Source organism: Aythya marila (genome assembly GCF_965140915.1).
Source record: "Aythya marila genome assembly, chromosome: 18".
NCBI lineage: Eukaryota > Metazoa > Chordata > Aves > Anseriformes > Anatidae > Aythya > Aythya marila.
In genome coordinates this window covers 7,309,616-7,329,404 of record NC_139059.1, presented here as the reverse complement: position 1 = coordinate 7,329,404, position 19,789 = coordinate 7,309,616, and the positions used below count along the sequence as shown (strand labels likewise).

General features: G+C 39.7%; 1 protein-coding gene across 1 annotated transcript; it reads left to right on the top strand.

The window, feature by feature from the left end:
* Nucleotides 1-819: 819 nt before the first annotated feature.
* NARF (nuclear prelamin A recognition factor) lies at nucleotides 820-19,677 on the top strand. The gene is made up of 11 exons (XM_082774951.1): nucleotides 820-1,208; nucleotides 1,706-1,786; nucleotides 2,811-2,954; nucleotides 4,635-4,767; nucleotides 6,035-6,169; nucleotides 10,305-10,423; nucleotides 11,281-11,410; nucleotides 12,080-12,152; nucleotides 14,699-14,836; nucleotides 15,177-15,334; nucleotides 15,920-19,677. The coding sequence occupies exons 1-11, from the start codon at nucleotides 1,182-1,184 to the stop codon at nucleotides 16,159-16,161; spliced, it is 1,380 nt and encodes a 459-aa protein (XP_082631077.1). The 5' UTR covers nucleotides 820-1,181; the 3' UTR covers nucleotides 16,162-19,677.
* The last annotated feature ends 112 nt before the right edge of the window (nucleotides 19,678-19,789 follow it).

The following is a 19,789-nucleotide window of genomic DNA, read 5'->3' as shown; positions in this document are numbered from 1 at the left end:
GTGGGAGGCAGGGCTATGCACCCTGTAACATTATGCTGAGGGTTTCATGATGGGTGTTTGCAAACAGGGCACTGATATGTGTATTTTGTTTGAGAAATGGGAGATTAAGCCCTGTTGGCTTAACATGCTTAATCTTGTGTTTAGTAACTTTGAAACAACCCCAGGAGCAGCTGAGGGCACTGGGGTTGTTTGATCTGGAGAAAAGGGAGGCTGAAGGGAGACCTCATTGCTCTCTGCAACTCCCTGAAAGGAAGATGTGGGGAGCTGGGGCTCGGCCTCTTCTCACAAGTAATTGTAACAGGACCAGAGGGAATGACCTCAAGTTGTGCCAGGGGAGGTTCAGGTTGGAAATTAGCAGCCGTTTCTCCTCAGGAGTGGTCAGGTGTTAGGATGGGTTGCCTGGAGAGGTGGTGGAGTCACCGTCCCTGGGGGTGTTCAAGGCTGGCTGTGGTGCTTGGGGACATGTTTCAGTGGTGACATTGGTGGTAGGGGACGGTTGGAGCAGATGATCCTGGAGAGCTTTTCCAACCCTAACGATTCTAGGATCCCACGAACTCTTATTTTAAAAGACCTGAAAGAAGCAATGGGGTGAGGGGGAGGCGAAATGTATGAAAAACGTATGAAGTAACTACGGAGGATGTTTAAACCACAGAAAAAGCCCGCAGCAGAGCACCCTTGCCGGCCCGGCGGCACCTCACGGCAGGAGCTGCCGGGGAGGGGGTGGTGGGCGCGCGCCTGGCGCGTGATGCGCGCCCCCGGCCCCTCCCGTGCCCGCGCGGCGGCGGGGGCGAGCGCGGCGGCGGCGGCGGCTACGTGCCGAGGCTCAGGTCCACAATGGGCCCCGCCGCGCGGGGGGGCGGGGAGGCGGCGGCGGCCCCAGTTCCAGTTCCAGCCTCAGCCCCAGCCGGGAGCCCGGCGGCGACGCAGCCGTGAGGCGCTGCCCAGCCCCAACCCCAGCCCCGGCTCCGTGCCTTTGCCGGGTACTCGATTGAGCGCGGCGGGGCCGTACGGTGCCCGCTTCTTCCCCGGCCCCGCGGCCGCCCCGTCCGTGAGCGGCCGGTGCCTGGCGGTGCGAGGGGCAGGGGGCGGGCACGGCTACAAAGGGCGGCGGGGCCGGGCCGAGCCCTCACCGGCCTGCTCCTGTCCCGCAAGAGAGCCGGGTGGCGCCGGAGGGACCGCAAATGAAGTGCGAGAACTGCACCAAAAAGGTGAGCGGGGCGGCCGCGGGACCCCCCCCCCCGCCCGGGGACGGCGCCTCGGGGGGCTCGGGGGGCGCCCCCCGGGAAGCCCGGCGGGGGGGGCGCCCCTCAGGGCTCTTCAGAGCTGCTCGGGGTGGTGGTGCTGCCTGTTAGGGCTTTTCGGGGTGCTTCGGGGTTGTTCGGGGTCGTGGTGCTGCCTCTTTGGGGTTTCTCGGGGGGTCACCTCGCGATGTGTGTGTCTGGCTTCTCGGCGACCTGTTTGTGTTTCCCCTCGGGGTTTAAAATCATCACAGTCGCTGAGAGCTGTGAAACCGATCGAGGGGATTTCTGAGGAATTATTTTTGCTGTAGCCAACGTGCTTTGAAAATAAAGCCTTGGCTATAAAGGTGCAGCTCTTGTACTGTCAGAACCTGTAAATGAGCTAAAGGAGTTTTTAACTATCCAAATAGTTCTGTAATGATGTTGCTGGGTATATTTCGCATAATATGTCTTATGCTTTGTTTCAGGAATGCAGTAAAAAACAGAAAAATGATGACTCGCAAAGTGCATCTGTTGATGCGTTGAGTTCTAACGATGGCTTTGAAGAGGTAATGTTCCTTTTAAAAACTGTACCATGTACTTCTTTTTGTTCTTGTTTCGTGATGCACCCCAAAGGCAGAGGTTCCAAATAGAGAACTTCCAAGCGCTGGGTATAACGCTGTATCAGTTAAGACCCTGTCTATATGTGTCCATAACATGAGAATCAAGAATCTTCTCAAAAGATGAAATAAAAAAAACCTTGGTCTGCAAGTGCAAACAATAATTGTTTTGTTGTTGTTGTTTTAAAGTTGTTTGTGTGTCAAAATCTTACCTCAATTCTTCACAATGGGAACAGGGCTTAGAAGGAGAAAAGTGGAATTTTGCCTGTTCAAGTGCACAAATGTATTATTTTTTTTTCTATAGGACAAACTCATGTCACATACTGTTCTTCAAGAGGTAACTGTCTCCTTGGGAATAGGTTCTTAGTTGAAGGAATTAATTATTTTTTTTTTTCCACAAGTAGCTTGGTTATCTCGCACTTCCATCCAAGTATTCATTTTCCCCCACAGTTGAGCTGCCAATTGTATTAGCCAGAAATCTATAACTGTTACTTTGGTGTAAATGGTCACTGTAACTGAAAGACTGCTTTCTGTTTGTTTTACCTAGCAGTAAAAGCCTAAGCCATCTTGGTGGTAGAGGCATCTGGCTATTAAAGAGGCTTAATAGTTCAATTAAAAGTTTTCTCGCTTGGTAAATTGTTGGTTACTGTCAACTCTGAAATGCAATGCAAATCAGGTTGCTACAACATGTACTTCAGGGCTAAATTTAGACCTATGTGTTTACACTTAAACATTTTGCAGTTTCACAGTAATAATAGAGCAGAACCATGAAGAAGGATTGAACAAATTACTTTGACTATTTCTAAAAAATTTTTAATATTATACCAGTTTCATGGATCGTCTTGTTGTAAATAAAACAGTGAGAAGCAGATCTGCTTTTTATCTGGGTCATTGCAGAGATCTTGAAAATTGCTTGATCATTATTAAATTTTTATGTATTTGTATTTATTTTTTTTTTATTTTTTTTTTTCAGAAAAATGAGTTTTATGCATTGGCTAATGCTAAAATACTCCTTAGCGACTGCTTAGCATGTGACAATTGTATGACATCAGAAGAAGGAGCCAGAGTTTTCCAACAGAATCAGAAGGAGCTCTTTCGTATACTCAACCTTAATAAGGTAAAATGACACAAACAATAATGCACTGCTTTCTGTGAGGAGGGGGGAGAGATTACAGAATGACTAAGAACTTAATTTCCCAAGGCAGTCAATATGAAGATCTGTCAGGATGTACTTTGTCCAGAGAGGAATGAAAACTTAAGGCAAGATGAGCAGTAAAAGTACTTAACATAATTTTGCACTAGAGAAGCAAGATTACATCACTGGCCCTAAATGAAGAAAGTTATTGCACTTGCCCAAGTAAGATTTTTGGAAAACATAACTTCCTTATTACTCTAACATCAAAGAGGTCTGAGGTTCATTGTTTATACATATTCACACCATAGTTGCTAGCACTGTTCTGGGGGTTTCTTATGGCTACGTATCCACATAATACAAAGTTATTGAGGCTAACTTTTGGAAGTAGATTTTTTTTTAATGTATTTTTGAGCTGCCTATGTTTGGAACAAAAATGGTTACCCTCAATTCAGCCAAAGAATTGCTGTTCTCTGCTGAGATTGGTATTCCCTGGAATGTAATTGCTATGTATGGTGTTAAGATTTGTAGATCTTCATACTGATTTAATTTAGTTCCATTCAAGTCTTCTGTGTCCTTACTTGGTAATGAAAAGCTATTAGAATTAATGCTGGCATTTTCTTTATCTGTACATAAGTGTTGTAAATGAGATGATTTGTTACGTAGTAATTCAGTTTTCTTAGAACTCGTTTAACTCTCCATATAACATGATATTGTACATGAGAGAAAGAGAAGGAAGGGGGGGGAAGGGCCAGAGGGACACAACCCTTTCAGGTCACATAGGTCCAATTAAGACAGCCCAAAGTCCACGATTGAGAGGCAGACAGGTCAGAACTTAACCAGGTCCAGAGAAAGGCAGTGAGCAAGCAAGATGCTTTCCAGACAGTCGTGAGCTCTACTTGCAGGGTCATTATACAGTATTTAGGGTGTCTAAGAACAAACTATAGTCCCTAACCTTTTATAGGGTGAGACTTGTGTGTAGCATAGTCCTGGTTTCTCTTTCAAGTGTTCCACTGATCTGGACAACATCTCAATGAAACCACAAGGTTCATCTTCAAATAAACCAGAGTCATCTGAGCTTTACAATTGCACACCACTGTATGTGTTTTCAAAGAGTTCTTCAGTGCTCACAAATGCTGGCTTGTTTAGGGTCCTGCCTTGCCAGTTTCCTCTCAATTTCTTCAGTGATGGAGACATGGGAGCCTGAACAAAGGTTCAGATCTGTAATTCGCTGTGTTGAATTTGTAACTTGCTCCTGGAAACACTAGTTCATTTATGTTAGTATTTAAACATTCTGCTTTTTTTCCTCATTTGTCAGTACTAGATTCTGGTAGGAATGAAAACTTGATAGGTGCTGAATGTCTCTTAAATTTCTTTATGCCATTATGAGACCAACCACAGAATTGTCTTGGGACAGATGAATTTCCCTGAGTCATACAAAAACAACATCTACAGATGATTAGAGATAACACCGACAGGATCAGAAGAACATCCTGTCCTGGCCTCAAGAAACGTGGTAGTTGTTTCATAGGGGTTTTCATAATAAGGCCTGCTGAAGCATAGGACACTGAGGAGTAACTCCAGGAGTAGAAAAGGGAGGGAAAGGAGGGAGCATTACCCTTTTGTAATTACCTTGTTTCCTTTGTGTTTTGTTTTGTTTACCAGAAATGTGATACCTCAAAACACAAAGTGTTGGCAGTGTCTATATGCCCTCAGTCATTGCCTTATTTTGCTGCTAAATTCAATCTCTCTGTGAATGATGCAGCCAGGAGACTCTGTGGTTTCCTCAAAAGTCTCGGTAAGTTTGGGGTTGTTACGGTGGAGCAGAAAGGGAAGATTATTTTATGTTTTTGCTTTCTCAGCAGAACTGTTTGTTATGCAGTCATAAAGCACAATTTAGTTTAGAGGTGAGTTTGAAATGTGTACTCTGTGATATTAGTGACCATGCAGCAGTGTGACATACACTGGTTTCAGGAATAGATTTGAAGCATGACTGTGTTGATAGTGAAGGTCAGAGAACAGAAGGACGTTACAAAGCCGTCTTTGAAATGTTCACTGTGAAGAAACCAGGGAGGATTTGGCTGTGAGCTTCAATAAGATTTCTCCCTTGTTTTCTAACTTAGGGAGAGGGGGTTCTTAGTCTAAGTGCCTACTGGCCCTTTGACATTAATTTCTAGAATATTATCAGGTGTTTTGTTTTTTTTTCTGTATTTTCAAGTGACTCATAAAAACTGTTGTATCTGCTGTATGTTAAAGTTGTATTTCCTTTGTTCTTTATACTGTATATACAAAGTTTAATTGGAAAAACTAAGGATTTTCTTCTTTAATGTACTTGAAGGAGGAAGAAGAAGGACAGTAATAAACCTGTGAATTGTTTCCTGCCTTTTTTTTTTTTTTTTTTTTTTTTTAATGCATGTCTGTACCCAGTATATTATTTTCTGCATCCAAAAAGAGAGCCAAGTTCTGGTGGGCCCCAGTTTTCTTAGAATACGTTATTTATCTTTGCCTCACTTGCTGCAGGGACGTGCTCAATATTACGTAGGTGTATAGGGAGTATGTTGCTAAACAAGCAGATGGAAGGTCTCTGCTGTGTTGCTGATATGCTCGTGTACCTTTGCAGACAACTTAAGCAGAGGCAGATATGCCTCTTAGCAGGCTACATGTTGTGTTTCTTGTGGATAAGAAGTCACTTAATGTTTTGTAAAGAATGCTCATTCTCAAGAGTCACTGCATATAGCCCTGAGGTCTTGTGATCCTATGCAATTGGACAAACAAAACGCAAATATTTTCTGAATGAAAAGCTTGCCATAAGGAAGCTGACAGCTATTTTAAGTGTTGCTAGTCAGAGTTAGCAAGTTGGTGGTCCTTTTCAATTCATGACACAGAAGATAGCTTTTCAGCATACAGCTTTTATTTTTGACTGTACTAATTGTGAAATTTTTGTAGAGAGTAGAGAATGTACCCATTGATCTTACAAGATTTTCTGTAGACCTAGGATTTGGAAGGATGTGTGAGGTGGAAAACATTCTACTCGTTCACTTTTTCCTTACTATTGTATTTCATAGGGGTGCATTATGTATTCGACACCACTATAGCTGCTGATTTCAGTATCCTGGAGAGCCAGAGGGAATTTGTGCAGCGGTATCAACGGAGGAACCAGGAGGAGCATGCCTTACCAATGTTTGCCTCTGCTTGCCCTGGTGAGAACTGATTCTCCAACCTTCTTCCATCAAGGAATTAAGGGTGATTTCATCTGTTTTTCATGGGCTGTTGGAAGAGTTACCAATGGGCTTTCCCACGTGTGTTGAGCTATCTCAGCCACATAAATGTGAGCCATGCCGAGAAGGAATGGGTGTGCTCATGTTGGATAAGGTAGTTGCTAATTCAGTGTAGTCCTTGCGCAGTCAGCTACAAAAGTTGCAGTAAATGTCCTGTCTGCATCTTGTAGTTGTTTCCTGTTGCACCTCTGTAAAAGGTGGGGAGTGTAAATTCTGTTGTTGCTCTTCAAAAAATGAACCTTGCTGGTACTCAAGAGCTTCTGATAATAATACAGAGAACCTGAACTACAGATTACCTGTGCTAGTGTAGATACATGGTGTTTATCAACTTGTTGTATTTCCTGTTACTGCTATAAAAGAAGCATACATTACATATTAATGTCTGGATAATGAACCTGAGGTACAGAAGAACTGAGGTTTTTAGCGTTTCCTTAGCCCTTTTAGCCCTAGGAGAAATTTATCACAACTGAAATTATGATTGAGGAGTTGGTGGCTGCTGCTTGTATGCCTGGACCACAAAGTTTAACATGGTGTTTTTTATTGAAAAGAATCTTTAAGAAATTTTTCTAACTGGTGTAAGTAAACCATAACCTCCATTATCTTAAGCAAAGTCTTGAACTTTTCACTTCAGCAAGTGACGCTATTTCTAATGACTGAGACAGTTATGTCTAACATTTACAGAATAACTCCCACTTGCCATGTGACCCTGTTCTGAGAATTTTGCATGAGAACTTGTTCTGTTACAATAGGAATGTGCATTTATCACAACTGAAAAGATGCAGTACATTCACTTATTGTTTACTCGTGCATTTGTTCGCACATTGTCAAGTCAGTTCCCAACTGTGCTAAATAATATTCCTAAAAACAAGTATCAAAAAGGGGGCAAAAATAACTCCTTTGATAACGTCCCTTGCCAGCTCCACCCTAGCAAGTTCATGGTGTTGATTTTCAAAAGGCTTTCTATGAAAAATACAAAAATATTTTTAAATAGGAAATAATTCGTGCGGATTGCATTCTTAAAAAAAATAAAAATGTTACAGTTAAAGGAGTGAGAGTATGTATTCAGTGGCTTCCAGAATCTGCTCCTGTCGTCTATTTAAATTTTAAATACTGATATTTAAATTATACTTGTACTCTTGTTTATTCTGCATGTTCTCTAGTGGAAGTATCTGGGTTATGCTTTAGGAACTGTATACATGTCAGAGGGAAAAGTTTCTACTTCTTTCTGTTAGTGTTATCTTAGTGTTATCTGGTATCTTTAGAAACAGACATACTATATGTTGCTCTTTTGGAAGTGCAAAACCTGCAAAGTTGAAACCACCCCATTTAATCAGCTTTGACTTGTGCGTTATTTAAAATTCAAAACCTGTGGGTTTCTTTTAGAACTTCCTCTGAGATCATTTTAATTTTCTGCATCTAGAAACAGAGTTAAGATTATTTGCTTCTCTCACTAGACAGATACTAGCACAGTTGCTGGAGCTCTTTTCTCATCCTTATCTGTTCTACAAAAGATTGTTTCTGTTTTCACTGCAAGTTGTGGTGTTAGCTGTCTGCTGTGCTGTGGATATAGAGGCATGGGTGATTTCCATTTCTGGAAAAGTGAACTGAAATACCACTGTAAACGCATTCTGAAAGTGTGCAGCATTTCATTCCCTTTGACAGCAATTACAGAAGAAATTTGTCCAGTCATCTAAAGTAAGGTTGTTTACTGTGTTTCATGAATTTGTCTGGGTGCATTTTCTGTTCTTCATTCTCCTTCCCCTCTCTGACCCCAGATGACATAAATTTGTCACAGAGACTTCGTTTACTGGGTGTGCTCATCACAAAAATGTTTTCATATAGCTCTGTAGATCAAGGTCAACGTGAACTCAAATATTACTGCTTTACTTTTACTTATCTTTCGGTATAACTCCACAGATTAAAACATCACCCTCTGCAGTAGTGGCCTGCATTGTAAAATCTACCCTGAGTAACAGGGCATAGCTGGTATAATCCCAAAACCTGATCAAGGGGCATTTTATTGTCTCTGCCTAAATTGTTCTTACCTCTGCCTGCTGTTCTGGTAAAGTGAGAATTTTTATTTGTTTGTTTCTTGCCCAAAATACAACAGTGTAACTGCTCTAGTGATTTTTATGCATGATGCTTCAGAAACAATCAGTTCTTTCTTCATTTACCAAATGGTTAAGCAATGTGAAGCATTTGCTCTGGGAACCATGCAGTATTTTTAATGCATTGATAACCTCTGAACTACTAAAACAAGTCAATGGGGCAGGCTTGTAGCACAGGCAGGAAGAGCATAACTGCTGGGGATTGAAATGCTGTTGTTCTAGTCAACTAAATTAATTTCCTTTTACAGGAATGGGGTTTTAAAGTAGTGAGTATTTTCTACCTAGTTGTTCTGTACTTTATACTGATGCATAAATATTTATGGTATATGTCTCTCTCTGACATCCTTATGATAAACCACTAAAAATAACATGTTCTGAAGTGGATCTGTAAGCATTTACACAGTGATTTGGAGGGGCTTCTTTTTGTTCTTTGATACTAACACAAGCCAGCAAGTGGTTTAGAATCTGAATGAATTCCTGAAGGGAGCAGGCCTCTGTGGGTACAGATGGACACTGATAGAGGAGCTGGGTATCTCAGGCCTCCTGTAACTGTGGCTCTGGAATTCAGCCCCACAGATCAGTAGGCAGAAACAGCACGTATGCAAAGTGCAGATAAATGCTTTGTGCGGCTCATTCAAGGCTGCTTGTACAATTAAACAATGACTAATGCTCACTGTGCAGTGGGAACTACTGTACACTTGTTCTGTCTGCTGGAAGGAAAGAATTTAAGAAATGGCTTGGGGTGCTATCTGCCAGAAATCCCCTGGAATTTAGTGAAATTTCCTTACAGTTTGCAAGTAGGATATCTGAATACCACTTGAGTTCCAGTTCTCTTACGGGCCTTTGTGGCAGTGTTATGACTTGCGCTTATGTACAAATACCTGGCAATGTCTTCAAGCTTAAGAATTAAACTACAGGTATTCCCTTTTTATGTAAACACTGATCTGCTTGAAGATAAAAGGCTGAAGCAAGAAATGTTTTTACTCTTTCTTAGCACCAAAAGCAACAGAATTCCCTAGAAGGCTGAGTTAAACACTTCTGCACAATTTAGCTGTTTGATCTACAGTTCATGTGGGTGAAGCAAAAATTCTGAATAAGTCCTTGTTGTAAATGATCATGGGCTGTTGCTTCCAGTAAAAGTTACAGTGCCTAAGTAAGAATCACACAGCCTGGATACCTTAATCCCCTCACTTTTCAGTTCATGTTTTGTGAAGTGGGGTTACTAGAACTGCTGTGGATATCGGGGGTGGTGTAAATATAAATACCCTGTTGTAGCTGAAATGCTGAAGGAGCCTGGTGAAGGGGACAGAGAGTCTTGAGTAACTAAGACTGGATGTTGGATACAAAGAGACACCAGTTAACTGTTTTGTGTACAGGGAGTTGGTTCTAAAGAAGGTGTAGATACTCTAACAATAATAAAAGAAGCCATTTTTCCCAGCTTTAATCCATGTGCATCTTGTGATAATGCTTCCATGTGACTCTTCTGTTCTAGACGACCAAGCTGGGTGTGTGGTTATTAAATCTCAGGAAAGAGAAAGTTACAGCTAAGCAACTGAACAGAGTACATTTGTTGGAGTATCCACTGATCCAAGAGCTAAGGACTAGGAAGTCAACTTACTCTTTGTTAGCTGGGATCTTGTTCTTCCTGCTTTGTTAATTCCATGCATTAGAAAGGATGTAATAGATCATGCAGTTTATGGTAGTTTCTAGGTTTCAAATTAATTATGCAGTGGATTACCTGTATCTAGTTGTAAAGCACTGTTAACAAAGCCTTGAGGTTTCCTGCAGTTCCTAAGGTGGGGGATTCCAGCCTGCATGGACTCCATTTTCAAAGCAGGAGTGTTCTAGCTACTGTGAAAATCTTTTCATTTCTAACAACTTTGCTATAACTACGGTCACCTTACCGTGCTCACATGCTACTTCAGTGTCTGTGATTCCTGTCATTCTAGGTTGGATCCGGTATGCTGAGAGAGTACTCACCAATCTTGTGACCTCCCACATTTGCACTGCAAAGTCTCCACAGCAGATCATGGGCTCCCTGGTGAAGGGCTACTTTGCTAGGCAGCAGGTAAGTAATTCTGCCTTATTTTTACCATTATACTCTTCTAAAAAGATGGGGTAGTATGTTTTAATACAGAAATGTAGATCTTGGTGTATTCTAAGCATCCTGAATTTTGTCTTTTCACTTGAAGAATAAATGCTGCTCTGCTGCCATACAAGTAAGCGTCCATGAGAAGAACAATGTACAATGAATCTTATTTGTGAGCTGGCAACAATCCTTGTGCTCCCAGTGCAACATGGATTTAGCTACTTAGAGATGAATTTAAATTCAGAGTTGCTAATGAGATCCTTGTTATGTACTGCCTGTGTAGTTCTGTAGAAGTTAAAACAGGAGTAGAGGAGAGTGCTGTGGAAATTCCTTCCTATCCAGAATCAATAAATGCATTGTATGCCAGAAACTAATCTTCTTATCTTCACAATTTCTATGTTGAAAAAGTTGCTGTTCTTTGTATATACCATACACTTAACTGCATTCAGTTTATATAGAAAAATACTGCTATCTCCACAGAAACAGAGAAATACTGTGGCTGAAAGTGAGTGAGTGACAGAGCTAGAAAATGGAGTTCAGACATCCTGACTTGCGCTTACTTCTAAGGCAGTCAAAAGCTACAAAACCACACGTCACATAGTCTGAAGGAATAAGTAGAAGCTTCAGACAGAAGACTGACTTCAGATGTTGTTTGCTCATGTTTTTGACTTCTGGCAAACCATGTCACGTGTGCTGCAGTCTTCAAATTTATTTCTACGTATTGATTTCTAATATTACCTGTATGGAAAGTGTGGTGTTATTTTTATCTTTGTCATCCTTAAAGCTGTCCTTTGCTTTCTGTGGAGTTCACATGTGCTCTCTTCTCTGTCATGCAGAACTTGTCTCCAGATAAAATTTTCCATGTAATTGTGGCGCCTTGTTATGACAAGAAATTGGAAGCCTTGAGGGAAGATTTCTACACTGCCTTGTATAGTTCACAAGAAGTTGATTGTGTTCTAACATCAGGTTAAATCTTTAAGCTTACTATTTGTAAAGATATGCATGAATCTCCAGTTTTTATGCCAGGCTTTTTTTTTTTTTTTTTTTTTTTTTTTTTTTCCAAAGTATACTTTAATTGTATGATGGGCTTTCTTCTGCTTTACAAATAAATACAGTTTTGTGCTACTGGTAGCAGTGGTATTCTATACGGAAGGCAAAACCAAAAAATTCCCTTTTAAGTTCATGATCAAGATTCAGATACTTAGTTTTGTTAACCCCTTAAGAAAAGTAAGAGCTATGCAAATCGATGTTACAAATCTTTGTCTTGCTTATGTATGGCCATATCTCTACTGGGATTATTTTCATTGTGTGACACCAGTGACTTTTTGGTGTGACTCTTGTCTTGTAGGCTTGATGTCCAAACAATATATCCTCCTTTTTCATTGCAAAGTAGAAACTACTTGTTCTAAACTTTACTCAACAGAAAGGTTAAGTAGCATTATGCAAAGTTTGGAGCAAGCTGATGGCCTTTTTCTTCAGGGCTCAATGTATCAGGCTTCTGAGTTATTGGAGGTAACTGACTCTAAGAAGTGGAGGATGTGGCTGTAAGCACATGGAGGTGTTGGGATGTCTTAAATGCATGGCATGTGCGTTCTGCTTCGTGTTGAAAGTAAAATGTCCTGTGTTTTCCTACAGGTGAAATTGTCCAAATAATGGAGCAGAAAAATGTGTCTATGAAAGATATGACTGAAGTAGCTGTGGATAGTTTGTAAGTAGCTTTGTTGTCGATTGCTTCCTTATTTTGATGACAACTGACAAAACCTTTGGGTGTTCAACATAAATGTAAAACTTCTCAAAGGAACATTTTTTCTTGCTAAAGCAAAAAGCCGGCATCAAAGCCTGAATATATTAAAGCCTCATCCTTTCAGAAACTTTTAAAAACTGTTTTTAAAATCTGATTTTTGAAGATTTATTTAGCTCTGCATTTATATTGCAGTGCTGTAATACTAGATTTGGCTATATCAAGTTCGTGACTTGCTAGTTAAGTGTGACTGTCTGTTGACTCCGTTCAGTGCTCTCCATTCCTTGAGCACGTCTAAAGCTAACAGTCTCGTCTGCCCCCTTCCAGCTGCCTGGCCTCACCATGATGCTGGGCTGCCTCATGGGCTGGCCATCTGTTCTGTGCTTCCCTTTCAATCAGAGCAGCACTTTGACAGTAAATTTCCACTTTCCCCTAGTATGTTCATGGAGAATTGTTTGAAATAGCACCCTTTCACAACAATGGTAATTCAGTTTTATCCTAAACAAGGCAACTCACTTTTTTTAAGATAGATAAAATTGAAACATACTTCAAGGTGAAGTGTAGTAAATGAAAGTAACACAAAGATTTGAAGAGAGGTTTGTTTGTTTTTTTTTTTTATGGCTATGATTAGCCCTGAAAGCAGCATGCGGGGTGTTTTATTCTTCAGGCTTAGCTACAGAGGCTGGTTTCAGTGCTCAGTGATCTTTGTTCAAGTGTGACAAATGTTACTTGGTATCTTTCCAGAGTGGTGGTGGTAGAGCAATAAACATGCTTTCTTGCACAGAATGGAAAGCTTTGGAAATTAAAAAAAAAAAAAAAAAAAATCCTTGCAGTTAGTATCCGGCTTATATCTAGTCTAGACTGGTGAAATGAAGTTGTACAGTGGCAACAGTTTCAGGACTGTGGTTGTAGTATAGCCCTGATTTACTTTTACTGGAAGCTGCTACACAGAATAAGATTTAGATTAAGTACAGTTTTCACAGACATAATCACATAGAGGTAATCATTTCTTTCATAATCAGCATGTCCAATGGAAGAGCGAACTCCTAACCAGAACATACCTGTATTACTACATCAGTGTATATTGGGGAATAATGTTTGTTTTAAGAATGTCAAATTTGATTATACTGTTTAAAGCTGTGAGATATGATCGTGTTTTGCTTTTGTTGGGTCTTAAAAGCAGATTTCTGCAGATAAAAGTACATAAATAGAAGTATTCTTCTTTAAAACAAGTTGTAGCACAGCACCAATTTGTGGTCAAGTACTTGTTCACAATAATTTTTAATATCCAAGTAACTCGGTGCAATTTTCAACTTGCTTTTGTATCTGGTGAATGCTAACAATGAGCAGTTAGCTAAAATTAGGAGACCATCTCACAAAGCAAAATGACCCAAAGTTATCAAATTGAAGTTGGAGTACTTCAATAAATGTAATGGCATGGCACAGGGCAGTACTAAATACATAAACTTAGCTCTTTAGTGATTAAAATACTTCTCTGTTAGAATTACAACTTCCACTTTTTTTTAGTAAGGTGTTTGTTGGGGTAATTTTCCCTTTGTTTTCCTGCTTGGATGCTATGTTTGGACTGCTCAAGCAAAAGGCAGCACTGTATAGACCTCAGGAAAGGGAAGAAGGCAAATTAAATTATAACTGGAGAGGCTTTTGCACGTAACAGCAAAGGATGTAATCTGTCCATTCATTAATCTGAATAACAACATTCCTTCCTGAAACTAGCATTGCCACACACCCCTCTAGATTTCTCCTTTTCCAAGAAGGAACATGAGCCTGGAGAGGTGCAGTCTTTGGCTGTTGCCAGCGTGCATCCCAGTACAGTTTATACTACAGCCAGTTGTGCTCATCAGCGCTCTGCTTTTAACTGGGGAACAGAGGGATGCTATGTCTATTAGGTATGATGTTAGTAATTTTCTTTGCTCACTGTAGAGTGGCACTTATCTTAAAGCTGCAGTGCTCTAGTGCAGTGGCAACTGCACTGATGGAGCTATTTTAATGGCATGACGTTAGACTGACAAATAGTTCTGCAGGAGCAGACAAATTATCAGAAAGGCTTGTCACTTCTGAAGTGCTCTTATGTGCTCCTAGGCTAAGAATTCCTCATGTCAAAGTTGATAAAATATTTTTGTGCTTACTTTTTCGCTGTTTTTTTTTTTTTGTTTGTTTGTTTTGTTTTCCCCAAAAATGTCTTCTGAGCAATGATTTAACTGAGTCTGTAAACTGCCGAGTGTGATTCCTGTAAATTACTGAAGGTTTCTGAACGTGGAGAGGCCTGCATCCTCCTACTGTTCTTCTTTTATTTTTCCCGGCATCTTACTGCTGTCCTTAAAGGGTCGAATTAAAAAAATAATAATAAAGCTATGGTCTCACTGCAATGAAACTTTTTTTTTTTTTTTTTTTTTGGGGGGGGGGGGGTTGGGTGGAGAGAAGGGAAGAAACATGCTACTTGCTTGAAATGAAGGAACTAAATTTAGGAGTTGACCTTTCTATTGTTTTCTAAGGTTTGGTGAAATAAAGGAGGGAGATGTAGTAAGGCATGATGGGAAGAGATCTGATGGTTACCTGGAGCACATTTTCAAACATGCTGCCAAGGAGCTTTTTGGCATGGATGTCAAAGAAATCACCTACAAAGCATTAAAGTAAGTCACAGTTATGTATCACTGTTATGTAGGATGGGCTGGTTAGCACTAAAGTGAACCCTGGCAGAGTTGTTATTAGTCTGTGTCTTTCACTGATGGGCAGTTATATATTATGGATAAGTAAATCTGTTGCTTTAAAATAGCTCCTGCTAGCTTTCATTCTATTAATAACTTACTTGCCTTGAGAAATTCAGTATAGTACTATCCAGAAAATTTCACTCCACCTTCTATTTTACTGAAGACTTCTGTTACATGTTAAGCATCTGGATACAAACTGACACAGCTGGATCATTCCTTTGGTAATGCAGGAATTTAAAACCTTATTTTTATACCTTCACAGGAACAAGGACTTTCAGGAAGTCACCCTTGAAAAGGATGGTGAGACAGTGTTGCGTTTCGCAGCGGCTTACGGCTTTAGAAATATTCAAAACCTGGTTCTGAAGTTGAAAAAAGGAAAGTTTTTATACCACTTCGTAGAAGTCCTTGCCTGCCCAGGAGGTAAGAATGTTAGTGGATGTACAGTCATTCTGCAGGCAAACCTTAAATCTCAAAGGAAGGTACTTACAGGCAGGCACTGTTTCATTCCTTCTTAATTCTCTTCTTAATAATCTAAAATGCTTAATATTTAGTGACTGGTCTAGAACACCAATTACACATATACAGGATTAGCTCAGAAATTGATTGGATTTTCTAAAATTAACCACAACATCATTTGCTCTCTTATGACCTATAAATAAATGACAGCATGATTCCTATGATGATTTCAAACCTCAGAGGAAGCCTCTGAAATGGTGGTTGTCAAGGGCAAGAAAAGACAAGGAACATAATTAAGATCATAAAACCACAGAGAAGGCAGAGAAAATAGTTGATATGTAAATGAAGTTTCTATAAGGATGTTGATACTGGAGTCACTTCAGGGAAATACAAATTTGAACAGAATGGGGGAGGGTGGATTTTGTAAAGAAACAACTTTTGCTTTTCATACTGTCTACAGGAAGTTTCCAAACTTCTCCTTATATCAAATCTTTATCACTGTGTCTCTTTTTTTTTTTTTATTATTTTTTTTCTTTATTTTATTTTAAGGGTGCCTAAATGGAAAAGGCCAGGCACAAACTGAAGATGGGAAACCAGATAAAGCGCTGCTTAACCAGATGGAAGAAGTGTATGCTGCAATACCTGTTAGACTTCCAGAAACCAACATGTATGTACAAAAGATGTACCAGGACTGGCTAGAAGGCATGGACTCCAGTAAGGTCCAGGAAACTTTGCACACCAAATACAGTGCAGTAAATCAAACAGCAAGCAGTCTGGATATCAAGTGGTAACCAATCAAACTTTGAAAGAATTTGCTTAGGTTAGTTACTGATTCAGCACTGGAAACATTCTATGCAATTGCAGATGCTATGCACTAGCCGAGTGTATGAATGAGACGCTTTCCTAGTTGTGGATTCTTAGTTGTGAAGAACCATTGGTTTTTAAAAACAAAAAGAGAAGTTTCCAAAAGCCCTGGTTCCTGCCATTGTCTGTTAACTCTTACTGTATGTTCTCTCCTGTGTGTAATGAACTTCTTCATTCAAAAATGTGATCTTGAAAGGTACGTAAGCACTTCCTGCCAGGTGCAGGGAGTGTGAGTCCTGATTAAGCTACTCCAGATTGAGGGTTCCCTTCACTTCACAACGTGGGCTTTCCCAAGAAGGCGAGACCATCTCACTCCTACTGCTAGGTGTGCAATCCCTTTCATCATGGGAGAACAGTCATCGTGAATTTCAATATTATTACAGTTGTTATTATAGTAACTTGGGATTTACTTGCTTTGTTAATGAAAACACCAACAACGAACAACACACATAACAACAACAACAACTTTGACAGGTGTGTATATGCAGAAGCGTAATGAATTTATGTATGCCTTCTATCAATATTTCAACAGACATTACTCAGATCCAAACTAGGATCACCATTCTTTACTGATGTAACATTGTATAAGGAACAAGCCACTTCACATAAAATGAAATTGGGAAACTAATGTTAAATGGTTACAATGTAAGCCTTCATTAAAAATAGTTACAAATCGTTGGTTGATTGGTACAAAAAGATAACTTTTCTTTCCTCTTAAGTTTTCTAATAAACTTGCAGCTACGAAGACTGGTGCTGCTTACATTAGCTTCTTTATGAAAGTGAAACATGCACATGCACTGTCATGTGAGCATGTGCATAGTACAAGAGCATGTGCATAGTACAACTTTCTTAGAGTTGCTGAGCCAGACTCGCAGCACTTCTATTCTCATGTTTCAGTACACAGAATACCAGATTGTTCTTTTTCACTTATCTCCATGGTGACAGACTTCTGTAAAAATGGAGTTTTTCCACTTCATGGAGTGCATCTGAAAAAATACTTAGCACTGCTTGTGAGCTCAAGTTATTATACATTGGCATCATTAGTTGTGGTGTCCCTACTTTTTTAGGTATGCTATAGAGGTTTAATTTAAGAAACAAAGTGGTATTTGCATGCAAGCATTTTTGCACCTTCATGAGTTGTCAGAGAGGGTAGTAGAAGAATGTGATGGACAAAAAAAAGAATCAAACTATTGCCAAATGTCTTCAAATTTTCATAGTAGCATTGTATTCTTGATTAATGGCCTTTTTGAAGCTAGCACAGTTTCAGATTGTTTTCCATTCTGAAAGTGTGGATGGGCTTCGTTAGTCATTTCAAGAAGTGTTTGAATGCATCTTCTTGTGAATTTCTTAGTATTGCAACTGCTTGTGTGCATAAGTTCTAATACTGCAAAAGCCTGTCTCTATTTGAAATCAGCATTTAACTTGAATGCAGTGGATGGGACGGAGGCATTAGTAAAGGCAACACAAGTGCTTGCAGTGGCTAAACAACAGAGGCTCAAGAGTAGAGGGAGAGACTTAAGTGTGTTACCCTGATGACAAGAGATAGCTGAATGTGAAGCCGTTAATAGAATTGCAGCTTTTAATTGGACTTCAAACTAAATAAAATATTTCGCTTTGAGGGACTTGTTTTCATCAAGTGCACATGAATTCAATTACTGTGCTACCTGAATGCACACAATGAGATTATACCCATAAATTAGCCTTTGTAAGTTGTTCCTTGTTTTTAATAAAAACATTATACTTACATGGTGCAATATCAGAACATCTACAGAAATCTACCTCTGTACAGGAAGGGAGTCCAGAAATCATGGGAAGATCTATGTACAGCTAAAACTTTATTAAATGCTGAAGACAGATGGTGGTGTTGCATGAAACTTCTGAATAGACTATTAGAGGCAACACCTGTCCCCTTTGATCTCATTTTGCTTCTGTCATGATTTCCTCCAAAAAACTTCAACAGAAGTACCTTGTAATAAAGTGGTCTTGTTCTGTTTGTATAGGCATATGTTTCTATGTATATATGGTTTATAGCTTGATGGCATGTTTAAATTATATTGCTTCACTTCTTTGTATAGTGTGCTTATTTTTTATGTGCATATACTGGACAAAATGGTACGATAAAGTTGTTGCTTTTCTGATGAAATCTTCATTAAACTTCAAAAGAGCTGCCTTCCTATTCTGAAAGGATACCCTTGAACTGTTTGTACAACTTGAAAAATAGGTGGTACTGCTGTACATGTTTTCTTCTGCCATTGTGCTTGCCTGTTGCACTGAAGAGCCTTGCTTCCCCTACTGGTGGGAGACCCTTGGAATGGGAGAATAGGTGACAAATCTGTCCCCAGTATACTATGCTGTGCTCCCACCGCAAGGGAAGTAGGTGGCTCAGTGCATAAAAATTTAAACTTTCTCAGTTGAGTCCACCATTTCCTCCACCTACATAGTGATGTAACCTATTGAGATAGCAATGTATCTAGTAGGATATTTGTCTGCCCCAATATTCTTTTAAAGATGACAAAGGCATTAACTGAACAGCTTCTAGTGGCTAGGTGGAATGTATGTATTATAACTAATGACTTAGTGTCTGATACTTGTCCAATTTTTTGGTCAGTTTTTGTTTTATAAGAATTTTGGAGTAAAACTGATTTTAATTTTTTTTTTTTTACCTTTTCTTTAAAGTGCCAGTTTAAAACAAATCAAAAACTCTTTAACTGTAATTAGTCGTTCCCCTTCCCTCTTCTTTTACTGAATTTTTTGCAGTTTATTGCAGATTATCTGTAGTGTAATACTTGCCAAAGATTTGATTCTGGCTTTTAAATTTACATTTGGCAAGTCCGTCATTGTTGACAATGTATTTCTAGCCATGCTTCCTGAAACTACAGCGCCATTTAGTTCTCTGATGCAATTTTTGGCAACTAATAATTTTTCTTGCTGCTGTGTTTTCAGCAATGGGACAAGTTCCTCGTGTGGTGACAGCCATGGTGCTTTACATTGTGGTTGAATGTTGTGCTGAGACAATCTGTCTCTAGATGATTTTTAGAAAAGACTAAGTTGAAGGGATTGGGAGAGAGTAACTGGAAATGCTAAATTTTAATTTGGAAATTGTCCTGAGGTATTATTGGCAAGCATATCAAGTGGTGGATACCTCAGGTTATATAGCATTTTGTTCTGTGACTGCTACAACAGGGGATACACATTGTAATTTTGCTATGCCTTTTCCAGTAAGTTTGCCTCAGCCACAGAACCTTGTATTTGTTTGTCCACTGCAGTTAAAGAAGATGGACAGATAGGAGCTATGCTATCACTTAGAATATTGCATATATCGATGCGTAGCAGTCTCAACTGGATTATATTTGGATAAGGTTCAGTTACCTAAATTTCGGTGCTTTGTGTTCAAATGGAGCATGACCATGAATTGTCCTAATAAATATTGATACTGAATCATGTCCTGATTCCGTCTCATTCCATCTAAAAGTTTGACTCAACTTTCAGTATTCTTTGTTCCAACATATGTGCTTGTTTGATGAATTTACATGAAAACATAGTAAGCCTGTAACA

Coding starts and splice junctions, on each gene's coding strand:
- NARF (XM_082774951.1), top strand. CDS start 1,182: ATGAAGTGCGAGAACTGCACCAAAAAG. Junction 1,787..2,810: donor CTAACGATGGCTTTGAAGAG/GTAATGTTCCTT, acceptor TTTTTTTTTCAG/AAAAATGAGTTTTATGCATT. Junction 15,335..15,919: donor AGTCCTTGCCTGCCCAGGAG/GTAAGAATGTTA, acceptor TTTTATTTTAAG/GGTGCCTAAATGGAAAAGGC.